The sequence below is a fragment of the Teleopsis dalmanni genome, chromosome X (assembly GCF_002237135.1).
Source record: "Teleopsis dalmanni isolate 2A chromosome X, ASM223713v2, whole genome shotgun sequence".
Lineage (NCBI taxonomy): Eukaryota > Metazoa > Arthropoda > Insecta > Diptera > Diopsidae > Teleopsis > Teleopsis dalmanni.
Window position 1 is genome coordinate 1,199,274 of NC_051848.1, and position 15,572 is coordinate 1,214,845.

General features: G+C 34.5%; 2 protein-coding genes across 2 annotated transcripts; both read right to left on the reverse strand.

The window, feature by feature from the left end:
* Nucleotides 1–2,125: 2,125 nt before the first annotated feature.
* On the reverse strand, nt 2,126–3,082 carry LOC119687320. The gene has a single exon (XM_038101598.1). The coding sequence runs from the start codon at nt 3,080–3,082 to the stop codon at nt 2,126–2,128; it is 957 nt and encodes a 318-aa protein (XP_037957526.1).
* Nucleotides 3,083–3,143: 61 nt separating this feature from the next.
* On the reverse strand, nt 3,144–7,220 carry LOC119687322. Its single transcript, XM_038101600.1, has one exon. The coding sequence runs from the start codon at nt 7,218–7,220 to the stop codon at nt 3,144–3,146; it is 4,077 nt and encodes a 1,358-aa protein (XP_037957528.1).
* Nucleotides 7,221–15,572: the final 8,352 nt, after the last annotated feature.

Sequence of the window (15,572 nt, forward strand, 5' to 3'; positions counted from 1 at the left end):
CTATATTAAAGCTGTAAATATTTTTAAATAAATGATTGGTTTCAAATATTGCTTTCTGGAAAAGCTAAAAAAAACATCGAAAAACAAATCTTAAAAATGGGTAAATCTGAACGAAATAGATCGAAGCATTCCGACAAGAAGTGCCGTAATGTAAAGCCTAAAACACGGAAAGGTAGAATACAATTCAAAGAAAAGGTTCGCAGTATAATTATGACAAGAGCAGTCACCAAAGCCCTCATTGTAAGAAAGCATTATTTACAAAGAAAATGAAAAATTATCAAAAACCCCAAAATACAGAGGCACCTATGTGCCGAATTTTTAACAAATCTTGTTAAATCACGAAACGTGTCGGGTAGGAAGGTTTGTATGAGCGACTGCAGGTGATTGTTAAAAAGTCGGAGAAATTAGCCCGCGGAGAAAAGCACACCACTGTAACCACTCCTTCGCCGTTTTGTCAAAAGGACAAAAAAATTGTAACTGGTAGGACCAAGAAGAAGATTTCAAGAAAAAGATCTGAAAAGAATTGCGATGTTAATCTCTCGGAAGCCTAAAGATGTGAACACACAAATACACCTCAAACTAAAGGCGGCAAGAGTCACAAGGTGCAGTAAGAGGCTGCAAATGAAATTCCAACTATTCACATTCCTCTACTCAAACCGATAGAAAAACGGAAATGGATTGCGGAAAAACAAATCTCTCCGATTCCTGACAAGAGGAAACCGAATTAGATTTCTTTTTCCGCAACGATATTTCACGATTTTTTCATTTTAATACTTTTATATATTTTTATTTTTTTATTTCAATATTTTTCTAAATTTTTGTTTTAATATATTTTTTGATATCTATAGTTTTATACTTCTTATATATTATTCTTTTTTATCAGAATTATGAAACTATGAACTATGAAATTGAGACACCTGCTATGCGAAATCCCTAACATCCTTATTACCGGCATGAGCGAGCGTTTGGAAAATGATAAATTTCTCCAAGCAATAAGAAATCAAAACAATATGGAGATTAAATATATAAAAGTCTTGAAAATATATGAGTCGTTCAAAAATAAAAACATCTTTAACGCGTTACTTGAATTAGATGGCATAGCTTTTAAGCAAGTTATGAGTGTTCGTAGACTTAATATTGGCTGGGAACGATGCATAGTGTACGAAAACTTGAATGTAATGCGATGCTACAAGTGCTGGGGTTTTAACCATAAACCGACTGTTTGTAAGGAAAGTGAGCATGTATGTGCAAAATGCGGTGAAGTTGGCCACATATACAAAGAATGTAAAAACAGCTTTAACAGATGTGTAAACTGTATCAAAGCCAAGAAAAATCTAAATCTGAATGATATCGACATAGACCATGATTCCAGGGATCTAATCTATAAAACCTTACAAAGAAAACTTAGGCTGGAAGTTGAAATGACTGATTATCAACTTTGATGGACCACAAAACCTTGATAAATATATTTAGTAAACAAAATTGCGGTCTAAATATGGTGCATTTTAATGCTAGAAGCCTAACTCATCTGAAATTTGACTACATTAAGACTGTTTTTGTAAACTCCGTTATTGATATCATATGCGTGTCGGAAATTTGGTTTAATAGCGACATCAGTAGCTTATATCTTTCAATGAACAATTATATTTTATACCGCCATGATAGGAGGCAAAGGAGAGGAGGCGGGGTGGCAATTTATTGCAAGTCTCATTTAAAAAGTAATTTGGTATGCATGTCTGGTGAATTCCAACATTGAATTCGTTATTATATGGAAACTCAATTTGTATGTTTATTTTAGAATTTATTTACAATTGCCACAAAAACATGTATGTTTATTTTAGAATTTATTTACAATTTTCTATTTGTTATTTAATACTTCTATTTTTCGTATAATTGAACTTCAATGATGCTTCTACGTGCGGCGGCCACAAAAACACGATCGAGAGAGAGCAAAAAACAAAAAACGGAAAAGGAAACTAACCAAACGAAGCAATAACAACATCATTCCATGCCTTCAACTGTCAAAGCAGATAAAGGCTTGGATTTAATGTTATGACTTGCTCATTTGGTTCAGCCTTTATCGATAAGTGTACGAACATTCCGCCGACGTTGAAAGATTAGTCTTTCAAGGATCACATAAAATAGCAAGTTTTTGAACTGGACGACGAACGATCCCCTTTTTTGTCTGGATATCGGCAACACGAACCTTACCATCCTTGCCCTGGATGGTTTTTGTTACGCGACCTGTCACCCATACCATTGGTGGCATGTTTTCTTCATGAATCAAAACAAGCGTCCCAGTCTGTAAATTATTGCTAACCTTAGTCCATCGATTGCGCTGAATCAGTTCGTTGAGATACTCGTTTGACCACCTGCTCCAAAATTGTTGTTTCACTGCACTAATGCGCCGCCATCGTTCGAGGTATGACACTTCTACATTTTGATTAATGTTTGGTTCACTGATGCAGTTCATGGGACACCCAATCAAAAAATGACCTGGTGTCAAAGCTTCGAGGTCATTCGCATCCCACGACACAGGTGAAATCGGTCTGGAATTCAAGATTGCTTCGATTTCTACGAGAACGGTAGTGAGCTCTTCATATGTTAACTTGCTGTTCACCAGCGTACGATACATGTGCCCCTTTGCAGACTTCACGGCGGCCTCCCAGATACCTCCAAAATGTGGTGCTCTAGGTGGAATAAAGTTAAAGGATATTGATTTATTTGAACAGAAATTAATGACATGATTTTTATACGCTTCACTAGTAAAGCTTCGTTTAAGTTCAACCAATTTTGTATTGGCTCCTACAAAATTCGTAGCGTTATCACAATAAATTTCTGCAGGTAGTCCTTTGCGACCAATGAATCTTTTTAGCGCTGCAATAAATGCATTTGATGACAGATCTGTTACTGCTTCAATATGAACGGCTTTAGTTGTGAAACACACGAAAATTGCTATATAACATTTATAGGGCTGTTTTCCTCGAATTTTCAAATAAGTAGAAATAGGCCCACAGAAGTCAATTCCGCATTTTTCAAATGGTTTGCCTGGCGTCACACGGGAAGCAGGCAAATCTCCCATTATCTGGCTTAACAATTTTGGTTTATAACGTATGCAGCTGATACAATTATGTACGATCTTCCTAGTTAATCCTCTGGCATTGACGATCCAATATCGTTGTCGTAAAATTGAAATTAAACGCCTTAGACCCGGCATGATAATTTTCAATATGATGATGTCTAGCCAAAGTCTCAACGAAATGACAATGTCTTGGTAATAAAAAAGGGTGTTTTCTTTCTTCTGAAATACTCGCATGCATAAGGCGTCCACCAACACGAAGCAATGGAAATCCATCCACCTCTTGAATAAAGGGACTAAGAGTTTTCAACGAAGTCTTAATTTCCACGTTGTTGTTTATACAATGAATTTCATTAGAGAAATGTTCGCTTTGAATGATCCAAATGATGCAATGTAAAGAATGTCGTAACTCATCACTAGTGAAACTATGTTGATGATCAGGACCCCTTTGTTTAACTCGGTTACGCACACGAAGTAACCAACCAATAACACGAAGTACTTTAAGATATGAGCTGGTCCGATCTATGAATTGTAGCACTTGATTTGTGGGTGTTTCACATATCATAACTATTTTCCGAATTGCACCATCTACTTCTCGTTTGCATTGAGTGTTACTTATACATGAATCTGGCCATTCCTCATACTCTCGATTTAGAAATGCTGGCCCTGATAACCAGTTGGATTTCAATAATTCGCTAGTTGAACATCCTCGTGATATTACGTCAGCGGGGTTCATTGACGTCGGAACATGTCTCCAAGAACAAGTTGCAGTAAGTTCTTGTACTTCAGAAATTCGATTTCCCACGAACGTTGTTAATGTGGAGGAATGGTGTTGCAACCAGTGTAATACGACAGTCGAATCTGTCCATAGAAATGTTTGGAAATGTATATTGCTAAATATCGGCGCAATTTTGCTATATAGTTGAGCTAGTATAAGCGCTCCACAAAGTTCTAATTGAGGTAGAGTTCTTTTCTTTACCGGAGCCACCCGACTTCGTGCCGTTAATAAATTTACTGAAATATGTCCTTGTTGATTACAAACCCGCACATAAAAACAGCATCCATATGCTCGAATTGAAGCATCACAAAATCCATGTAGTTGCATGTTGATGATATCTGTTTGTAATACATATCGAGGTATTTTAATCGATTTTAAATTATTTAGGTCGTTAATGAAATTTTCGAATTTAATTCCAATTTGTTGCGGAACTACTGTATCCCAGTCTATCTTCATAATCCATAAATCTTGCAATAACACTCGTGACTTAATAATTATGGGAGCAATCAATCCCATCGGATCGAAGATAGACGACGAGATCGACAAAATTGAACGTTTGGTTAACGACGTGTATGTCTTGCTCGGATTATATGAAAATAAAAACTGGTCCTGATTTGAATCCCATTTTATGCCAAGCGTACTTGTAATTGCTGGTTCATGTAAATTTAAGTCTTTTAATTCATTGTTATTGGTGATGAACGATGGATGATTTGACTGTATTTTTGCAATTTCGATACCAGCTTTTTTTAATATTGACGTAACTTCGTATTGTGTTATTTGTAGTTCATGGAAGTCATCAGCTCCCGTTAACATATCGTCCACATAGAAATGGTTTTTTAGCACATGTGAACCCACTGGATATTCGGTTTCCCATTTTTCCGCGATATATTGAAGACTCCTTATCGCCAAGAAAGGTGACGCGGATAAACCGTAGGTTACTGTATTCAACTGAAACACGCGAATCGGATTATCTTCAGTCTCTCGCCATAAAATTTGCTGATACGAACGACAGTCAGGATGTATTCGAATCATTCTGTACATTTTTGTTATATCTCCACTTAATGCGAATCTTTTCAATCGAAAACGCATAACATGCAAATATAATTCCGATTGTATAGTTGGTCCTGTCAGAAGAATATCGTTTAATGATTTTTGACTCGTTGTACTTGATGATGCATCAAACACCACTCGTAATTTCGTGGTTGTGCTACTTGGTTTGAGTACGTAATGGTGAGGTATAAAATAATGAGGCTGTTTCAAATTTACGTTTTGCACTTCCGTCATATGATTTAACTGCTCATACTCTTTCATAAAGTTGGTATATTGATACTTTAAATCACAATTGTGGGATAAACGTCTTTCCAACGAATGAAAACGCTTTAATGCTACATTGTACGAGTCTCCGAGTAATAAAGGCGATTCTTTAAACGGTAATTGAACCTCAATTCTACCATCTGGTAAAGTGGTAGTAGTTTTTACAAATGCATCTTCACATAGTTGCTCTTCTTCGTTCCACTTCTTACGTATACTGGCTGTGTCTTGTAATAACCACAGATACTCTAAGTTTTTATTGATTGATTCGATATCAGTGTCCACTTTGGTTATATGATATGACTTATTGATAACATGTTTCGAAGAATTATACCGTCCTGACACTATCCAACCTAAAACTGTTTCTTGTAACATTGGTAAATTACGGCCCAACCTTAATTGCCCACTGCGTAACATTTCGAAGAAGCAATCAGCTCCTATTAACATGTCAATGGATTGGGAATTATGAAAGTGCTCGTCAGCTAAATTGATTTTCGACGGTAATTGCCAAGAGCGAATATCTAATGCTGAGTCAGGCTGATACCCAGACAGGCGATTTGAAATGAGAAAGTTCAAATCAAATTCTGAATCATTAAATCGCGATCGAATTGTCGTTTGAGTCTCGTACTTTAATTTCGAGGACATACACCCAACACCGACAACTTCTACTGATGTCTTTTTCTTCTGTAAGTTCAGCATATTAACGAAGGATTCAGTCATTAAGTTCACCTGTGAACATGAATCTAACAATGCTCTTCCTACTTTAAATGCACCCACCGAGTCCCTTACCAGAATAATTGCTGTTGCCAAAATTACCTTGTGTGCTACAGTTTTAATATGTGCATTGATTGATGCTGATTCAACTCTATTGGATGTTGAAGGCATCATGTTTTGTCTACAGATATCTGAGCGATGTAAAAGTGTGTGATGTAGTTTGTTGCATATTTTGCAGGAATGTTTTGATGGACATTTAGCCACGATGTGTCCTTCTGATAAACAGTTTATACAAATACCCAATTTTTTAACAGTGTCAAATCTTCGCGACACATCCATTTCATTAAATCGTTTGCAACCACTTAGCCAATGGTCCCCGCTCTTACATGATACACAATTTTTATCTCGGATGCGTGTATGAAACGACGAACGGTTATTTTGGAGGGTAACGTAACCTTTTTGCTTTTGTTTTGTATTCTCTATTGTATCCGGGCTAACGGATTCTAAAAATTGACACCTTCTTTCCAAATGTTGAGAAAATTCAATCCACGTAGGTAACACTGATAAATCTAATTTTTCTTTCCATTGTCTTTGCGTTTCAGAATCGGACTTGTTCAATAGTAAATGAATCAACATTCCATCACATATGTCTTTGTCGTCTCCAAGTGATTTGAGAGAACTGAATATAGCTGATGCGCTATCAACTAAACTGCGCAAAGTAATTGATGACGCTTTGTGTACGTCTGGCAAACTATATAGATCTATAATATGTTCCATAAATATTAAAGTTTTATTATCATACCGTTCTTTTAATCTGTTCAGAGCCTTTTCGTAATTTTCTGTCGTAACCTGAAAAGAACGAATGGTATCAAGTGCTTGTCCTTCAAGACATTGAATCAAGTGGTTAAACTTTTCTATGTTTGAGAGTGACTTGTCTTCGTTAACTAATTGCTTGAAAGATGATATAAAGTTTTGATACTCTGCGTATTTTCCTGTAAATTTTGGCAATTTGAGTTTTGGTAAATTGTTCGAGCTTCTGCTTGGAATGTGTAACGCTAACTCTCCACGACTTCGATTAAAGTCGTCACCTAAAAGTTCAATAGCCTTTGCTTTCGCTAAAATGCAAAGTTCTTCTATTTCTGCACGAGCGTTATCTTTGTCGTTCAACGCTTCAATATCCGATTGTATTGCTAACAACTGTTTGAAATAAGCTTCGATTAAGCTTAACCTGCATTCTAATTCCGCATGTGACATCTCACATGATAACAAATTCTTTATCCTAGTAACATTGGTCTTTATCACCTTACGTTTGATGACTAGTGCACTCAATTCAGCCATATCTACAACTTTGAACGTAGTTATTAATAAACTCGAAGCTGGTTAAATGTCAATTTATTAAATTTGTATCTTATATATGTGATAAAATACAAACCAAATCCAACGAACAACGAAAAAATTTTACTTTGCAGCCAACGAAACTGGTACTGCACACAAAAATATGACACGACAACCCGTCAACTTCGAGCCCCACGTTGGGCGCCAAAAAATGTATGTTTATTTTAGAATTTATTTACAATTTCCACAAAAACATGTATGTTTATTTTAGAATTTATTTACAATTTTCTATTTGTTATTTAATACTTCTATTTTTCGTATAATTGAACTTCAATGATGCTTCTACGTGCGGCGGCCACAAAAACACGATCGAGAGAGAGCAAAAAAACAAAAACGGAAAAGGAAACTAACCAAACGAAGCAATAACAACATCATTCCATGCCTTCAACTGTCAAAGCAGATAAAGGCTTGGATTTAATGTTATGACTTGCTCATTTGGTTCAGCCTTTATCGATAAGTGTACGAACACAATTATTAAATAAAGTGCATCAGTTACATGTGTAGGATTTAATTTGAATTCAAAGTTACATGCCTCTGATCATATCAATCATGTCGTTAGGAAATCATTTATTTGCCTCAGATATTTGAATTTATCTGCTAAGTATACCCCTTTCCATGTCCGTGGCTTATTGGTCAAACAACTAATATTGCCTATAATTACTTATGCCGCGTTGGTGTACTGTAAACTTGACTGCGAGTCCCTTTCTAAACTGAGAACTGTAGTAAACTGCAGTACTAGATACGTCTATGGCCTTAAACGTTTTGATCATCTAACAGTTTATAGAAACGCTATACTGGGTTGTGACATTGAGCAATATTTAAATTTTCGAATCTTCCTATTACTGTTTAATTTGAAAACTACTAAATATCCTGAGTACCTTTATAATTGCTTGCAGCCTATGCGTTCCACAAGATCTCTTCTTTTCATAATTCCAAGATTTAATTTTGTTGCTACCACTAGGTTTTTCTTTATTCATTCAAGCGATTATGGAACGCTTTACCAAGTTTAACCCGAAATGCATGTAATTTAAGAGTTTTTAAAAAGTTATTGTTAACTGAACTAATTTAATATATTATTTTTATTTTACATTAAATGTTAATTTTAATTTAATTTCTATACTTCCTTATCATTATATAATAATATCCAATTTGAAGTTATAGCACACTTATATTTTAACTCAATTTTATTATATGTTCTAATATTTGTAATTTTCTAAATATATTATACTTGAATGAATATATTGTTAGCTTTAAAGTTAGTTTTTAAGATAGTGCAATAAAAAGCATGTACTTAATGCACTTAATATTATAAAATAAAAAATAAATAAAAAAATTGAAAATGCACTTTGAAGTTCAAAATTCAAAGTTAAAATAAATACTATGGTTTTTGTTTTCGTTTTATTTTTAAAATTTTATTAATTCAGAAGGAAGGTGTTATTTTTAATTTTGTAGTCAATGATAATTTTTTGTGGTTTATTTATCTGACAACTTTACCTGCCTTCTTGTCAATTTTTGTTAACCATGTCTTTGTTCAAAATCGATTTTATTAAAATACTATTTTATATGATATAATTTTCATCATTTGTAGGCAAGCTCTGTAAAGACTCGGTTTCGATTAGTTGGAACTGCAATTCAACGACAAAAAGTCCAGTCATCAGGTTTTCTGCATTCGGTTCAGAAACGAACTATATATTAAGCTTTTTATGTAATCATTGCAATTCGATTATTTGAGAATACCGCTAAAATGAATTGTCGATATTTTTTTGTTGCCCGAAACACTGAAAATGTTACTTTAGCCTTACGATGGATCAATTTAACTATCAAACTTAACATTGTAACGACACGGATTTTCTCGTTTCGTTATAATTTATGCTGGGGTATCCTCAGTCTCTTTCAAGGGTTCGCTACAATAAATTTATAATCACGGAAACAGGACTTCCCAAAATAAAAGTAATGCGGTTAAATTTTAAATGTAGATTTATTCCAAATTTTATTAATTCAATTCAAAAAAAAGCAATTTAGTTAAATGTAGTGCAATAAATTTGAGGTTCATACTTCAATGAAATAGGATTTTAAATAAAGTAAGTAGATAAAGCGTGATTAGATGTACTAGTAATGATCTTCTGGTATTCTGCTGCAACTGGAGTTGGTTCCTTTGTATGATTGCTTGCTCAATGCGTACGGACTATATTCTTTGGGGTGTTCTGTGATCTCTAGCCGGGTTTCCGTGGTTTGTACCTCTGTATGATTACTTGCTCACTGCGTACCTATTTGGGACAAAAGGGTTAGTGGATAAAACAATATATTTATTTGTTTGTTTTTTACGGAATATATATATATAAAAGTGTCCAAGCTCCTTGACTTAAAACAGTCCTTAAGCTCGTAAACTATTGCATAAATATTTTAAATAAGTTATACACTTTGGCTTAAAACCGCCACAATGTCAGACAATTTTTAATATTTATTTATTTTATATGTTGACATATAATGCCACCGAGTGATCATACGAGACACACTAAATTTTTAGAAAAATGCGCCGTCTTTTATATGCATCCACTTGAACTGTTTGTGTAAAGTACACAAAGCTTTGAGTTGATCTTAGTTGAACTTAATGCAATTTAACACTTTTGCACAAAAGCTTCCTTGTGCATCTTTTTGCAGCAAATTGCATTCTGACCTTTTTGACGTTTTGCAAATGTTTGTTTACATTTTTACTTTTTTAAGTGTGTGCTTTTTTAAATTGAATAAAATTTATTAAAATAAATAAAATTAGTAAAAGAAATCGAAGTTTAATAATTAATGTAATAAAATTATTTATATAAACGAAATTTACTTTTGTTTAAGTAACTCCAAGTGACGTGCGTGAAGTGGTACTGCAAAGGTATTTATAATTTTTCCCAATTTCACTAAATGATAATTATATTTAATAAATTCATTTATAGGAACATCTAACTATTGAAGAGTGTGCTGGGGAATGATTCCAGGTAAGTATTTATTTATTATCTCGATGTTAATTTGAATGCACTTTATTTCTTGCAGATGATTCACCAACAACAATAAAGCCATTGAATGTAAGTTGGACATTTGTACAAAATTTCCATCCTTACAACATCGCTAAAGTAAAGGAAATGGTATCGAAGCAATTTTTTTAAAATCAGAGAGAGGTATCCGCTAAAACTTCTGTGTCTTACAAAAGTTTTTCTGTACCGTTGGAGGTGTGCTGAAAGACATGAATTTTCTACTCAATTGTGATTGTGATAAAATAAATCAGTTCCGACCATACATTCATACGATGCATTGCACCTGGTGATGAGATAGTGATTGGAGACGCAAACCAGTTAACAAACTTTGGATTACTACCTTCCAAATAAGCTGACACCCAAAAATAGTAATTTGTATTCGATATAAAGTGATGATGATGTCAATTTTTTCGTTTAGAGCAGTGTTGCGCACTCAGAGTACGTGCCACAATGTGAAACAATATGTAAAGTATATTATCGAAAGATTATGCGGCGTTTGCAATAATAGCATCACCGGGTAGGGTTCAAATTTGTTGAAAGAAATCTCATGAATTTTGCGTTATCATATCGCAGTGTCTTCCAAGGTGCGTTATTATTGCACTTATTACACTTTCCACTAATACCACAACGGTCAATTTCTTTCTTTTCCCAAAACCTAAACAATCCACATTAATGTATCCATTTTAAGTCCATAGATTAAGAGAATTCGTAATGAATACTGAAGTTGGATTCAAGAGATAAATTTGGAATAATATTTTAATGATGGAGGTATGCGTTGACTAGTATAGATGGTGTACTTCCGGCACTAATTCAATAGGCAATAAACTACGATAACTAGATAACTGAGGCTGGCATTGCGTTTGGGTATACACTAAACGACCGGAGAAAGGCACAGGTAATTTTCTTACCAAAACCAGGTAAGAAGGATCCATTTCATTCAAAATCCTTTAGACCCATTTACTGCACAACCTTAATACTAAAAACATTAGAAAAAGTTGTAGATAACTTCATGAGAACGACAGTACAGTACAGAATCCAATATGGACTAGAAATCTGGTGCAACAAGAAGGACTTATTATAAATCAAGCTGAAAATCTAGCTGGAACCTTTGCAAAAAAATACAATCTCAAACATCTGAAACCAATAAGACTCGATGGAATTGAGGTTGAAATAAAGAAAACGGTTAAGTTTTTGCGCATGCATCTCGACGAAAAACTCAACTGGAAGTACCACATTGAAGAGGTCACGAAGAAAGCTACTAGGACCCTTATGACTTGTAAATCCATTGCATGTAAAAATTTAGGTGGTACAGCAAAAATGCTGCGATGGGTCTAATCGGCGATCATCAGACCTATCATAGGGGCACTTATCTGAAGAAAATGGAACCGGACAGCAGAATAACACTTACGCACTAAACATGCGGACTTGTCCAACAGCATCCATGGAGGTCCTTCTAGAACTCACACCCTTACCGATATAAGAAAAAAATTCGAAAATCTTGTCCAGCAGCGTGTCTAAATTTCAATGCCATGGGACATGATGAATCCTAAGTTCGGCTTTACTAACCTTTTTAAAACTAAATTAAACAACATAAGAAGTTGGGAGTGCATCAATCAAACCTACCAGCTAATGAATATAACAATTCACGCATTTTTAAAGTGCATACTCATTGATGTTGAACGGAGTTACCAGGGTAAACATATCGAAATACTAACAGACAGCCAAGCGGCGACCATTCGCATCAGGTGAACTTAAAACTTATGTAAGACTACCTTAATAACCTAAATTTGCTTGGCGAATCGAATCAGGTGTCGATTCTTTGAGTGACGGGGCACACTGGCGTACGAGGAATGCGCGGACAAACTATCCTGGAAAGGAGTTGCCACACCGATGATGGCGCCGAAACCATTTTCTGGACTATGACGTAGTACGCTCCTTTTTTAATAAAAAAGAATCAGAATGAAAAGAATTACTGGGAAAATATACTAGGATTAACACACTCCAAATCACTTATTGATACCTATAACAATAAGAGATACCACGATTGTAGAACCTAACAAAAGAAAAACTTTGAATTATTCGTTGTTTTTCAACTGATTTAGTTGAAATTTGAAATAGATTATTTATTATTGAAATTTTCATATTTTTTATTATTACATATTTTTTTTTTTTTTTATTATTTGAAACACAATATATACAATAATATAAATACATGTTTCATTTGACTACGACTAGTTCATACAAGAACTATCAAGCAGTTTTGTTACATTTCAGAATACTTATTAGAATTGTGAAGTTGTCAAAGACTTAGTGCTAATAGAAGTAATCTAAATTATTATTAGACTACAAATTCGGGAGTAGATCTGAAGGCTTTGTTCGTTTATGTCTTCTCAGCAGGCCAGATGTATTAGACAGATGGTTGACTGTCTCGTTTGGATGCTGTTGTAATCGTTTTTGGTGCTTTACCGCGAACTTCTGGATTACTGCAGCCACAGATTCGATCTTCAAGTCCCGATGGAGGTCAGTATTCCTAATAAACCACGAAGCGTTGACTAAGTTTCTTAAAACTTTGTTTTGAAAGTTTTGAATAGTGGATTTTGGTGCACATCCCCATAACTGGATTCCATACGTCCACACCGGAGCTAAGACTTGCTTGTATATCATTAATTTATTGTTTAGAGAGACGGGTGATTTTTTCCCAAGAAGCCAATATAAATTTTTGTATTTGGATTCTAGTTCAACTCGTTTTTTTTTTACATGTTCTTTCCATTTCAACTTAGCATCTAAGTTCATGCCAAGGTATTTAGCTGTGTTTGAGTATGGTATTCGAGCACTGCACATAGTTATCGGCAAATAATTATTTTTTTTGTTTGTGAAGTTTACATGGACGGATTTCGTTTGGTTGAGCTCAATTTTCCATTTTTTAGTCCAACTAATAATTTGATCAATGAATTGCTGCGTTGATTCCGTTGATTCGTTTATTGTGTTTCCAGTGGTAAGGATCGCTGTATCATCTGCAAACGTGGCAATAACACTTTCTGGTGGGACTTGCAGGTCGGCTGTGTACATTAGGTACAGAATTGGGCCAAGTATACTTCCCTGCGGTACTCCGGTTTCAATTAGTTCAAGTGTTGAGTACGCACCTTTATATTTCACTCTGAAAAATCGGCAAGATAAGTAGGACCACATAATTTCGGATATTTGTCTCGAAAACCACTGTTCAATCTTATGCACAAGTCCTTTGTGCATAACTTTATCAAAGGCTTTCGATACGTCTAGGAAAACTGCAGTGCACATTTTTTGTTCTTCAAGTGCTCTTTCGATTTTGTCGCATATTCTATGTATTTGTTCTACAGTGGAATGCTTTTTTCGGAACCCAAACTGATGACTCGGAACTATTTGATTTTCTGTGAGAACAATCTGTATTCTATTATGGAGAATTCGTTCAAAGATTTTTGATAAAACGGGTAATAAAGAAATTGGACGATACGATGAAACTTCATTAGCAGGTTTTCCTTGTTTGTGTACCATAAGTACTTCCGCCAATTTCCAATAAATTGGGAAGTGTCTTAAGCGCAGAGCTGCATTAATTATTTTGCATATGTTGATTATTCCTTTATTAGGGAATTGGTTTAAGATCTCAGCGGTTATCTGATCCCAACCAGGAGCCTTTTTTAGTTTCATATTTCTTATTTCATTTTTTATTTCTCTTAGCGAAGTTGGTTGTATTGCTTGGTTTAATGGATTTAAATTAGACGTAAGAAGATTATTTCCATCATCATTTAGTGTAAATGTTGCCTTAAGAAATTTTGCGAATAAATCTGCTTTTTCTTCGTCACTTTTGGCCCATGATGTGCCATCTGCTTTAATAGGAGGATTATGTTTTATAGAATGTTTTACTGTTTTCACGGCTTTCCACAGCGAGTAATCTGTGCGTTTCTCATAGGGAAGGCTTCTTAGATTCTGTTGTATCTTATCGTTTTTAATATTATTGATAAGTTTTCGTAGTTGTGCAGTTTTCCTATTTAATTCCGTTTTATCAGTTGGTGATCGTGTTTGTTGCCATTTTTTACGCAATTTCCTTTTTTCCCATATTAGTTTATTTATTTCTTTAGGAAGAGTTGGTCTAATCTGGTATTTAGAGAACTGAGAAGTACTCATCCATGCTGATTTTTAAATCTGCTGTGTAAATAGAAGAACTTCGTTATCCACTTCAGTCGCTGAGTTGAGATCAGAGTTAAGATTAAGAGTGTTTTCAAGGTGCAGCCTAAAGTAATCCCAGTCAGTAGATCTATTTATTAGGTAAGGCTTCGGTTCATTTATGCCTATACTTTTATTAATAGAGAGGTGTACAGGTGAATGATCAGAAGAGAGATCATATCCATTTTCTATTTGTAAGAGTTCTTTCGGTATTTTTTTAGTTATAAAAAAGTCAATCAGATTCGGTATTTTCGCTGGGCCAGTTGGCCAATATGTTGGGCTTCCAGTTGATAAGACATCACATCCTGTGGCTTGTATGGCTTTTAATAGTTCTCGGCCTTTAGTTGTAGTTAATCGCGAAGCCCAATGGACATGTTTAGCGTTGAAATCGCCGCCAATAATGAATTTATTTTTAAATTTAGAAAGGAAGTTTATATATTGATCTGTACTAATAGAATGTCTTGGAGGACTGTAGATCGAAATAATTGATAATTTTTGATTTTGTACTTTTATTGTAACAGTTGTGGCTTGAAACTCGCTACAGCTGATATTTTTCTCTTCATAGTGACTGATGGTTTCCTTTATTATAATAGCACTTCCCCCTCGTGCATTGTTATTCGGGTGAGTAGTGTGGTAAGTTTCATAACCTCTAAATTTTATATATGATTCCCTCGTAAAGTGCGTTTCTGCTATTAGACATATATCGATGGACTATTTGTAAATTATTACATATTGAATTTGTTGTTGAAATAAATGGGGTTTATTAAAGATTATGATCTGGTAGGCCGATTGGGCTTAAATTAAATTTTAGATTAAAATTAAAGATCATAATCCAAGAGCTATATTTTAAGAAAATTTCTTGTCAATATCTTTACTAATTCCGAAAGTATCTAATTTTGACCGCCTAATTTTTGTTTTGTCACACTGTGCGACGGTCGCAGTGCCACATCCCCTATCATTAATACCTATATGCGTTGACTTAAGTGTATTATTTTAATAAGGACCTACTTTTAATGTGAGGAAAAAATTGCAGGAATAATATATATTTTGTATTTCTTTGCATATTTGCTGATAC

Coding starts and splice junctions, on each gene's coding strand:
- LOC119687322 (XM_038101600.1), bottom strand. CDS start 7,220: ATGGCTGAATTGAGTGCACTAGTCATCAAACGTAAGGTGATAAAGACC.
- LOC119687320 (XM_038101598.1), bottom strand. CDS start 3,082: ATGGGAGATTTGCCTGCTTCCCGTGTGACGCCAGGCAAACCATTTGAA.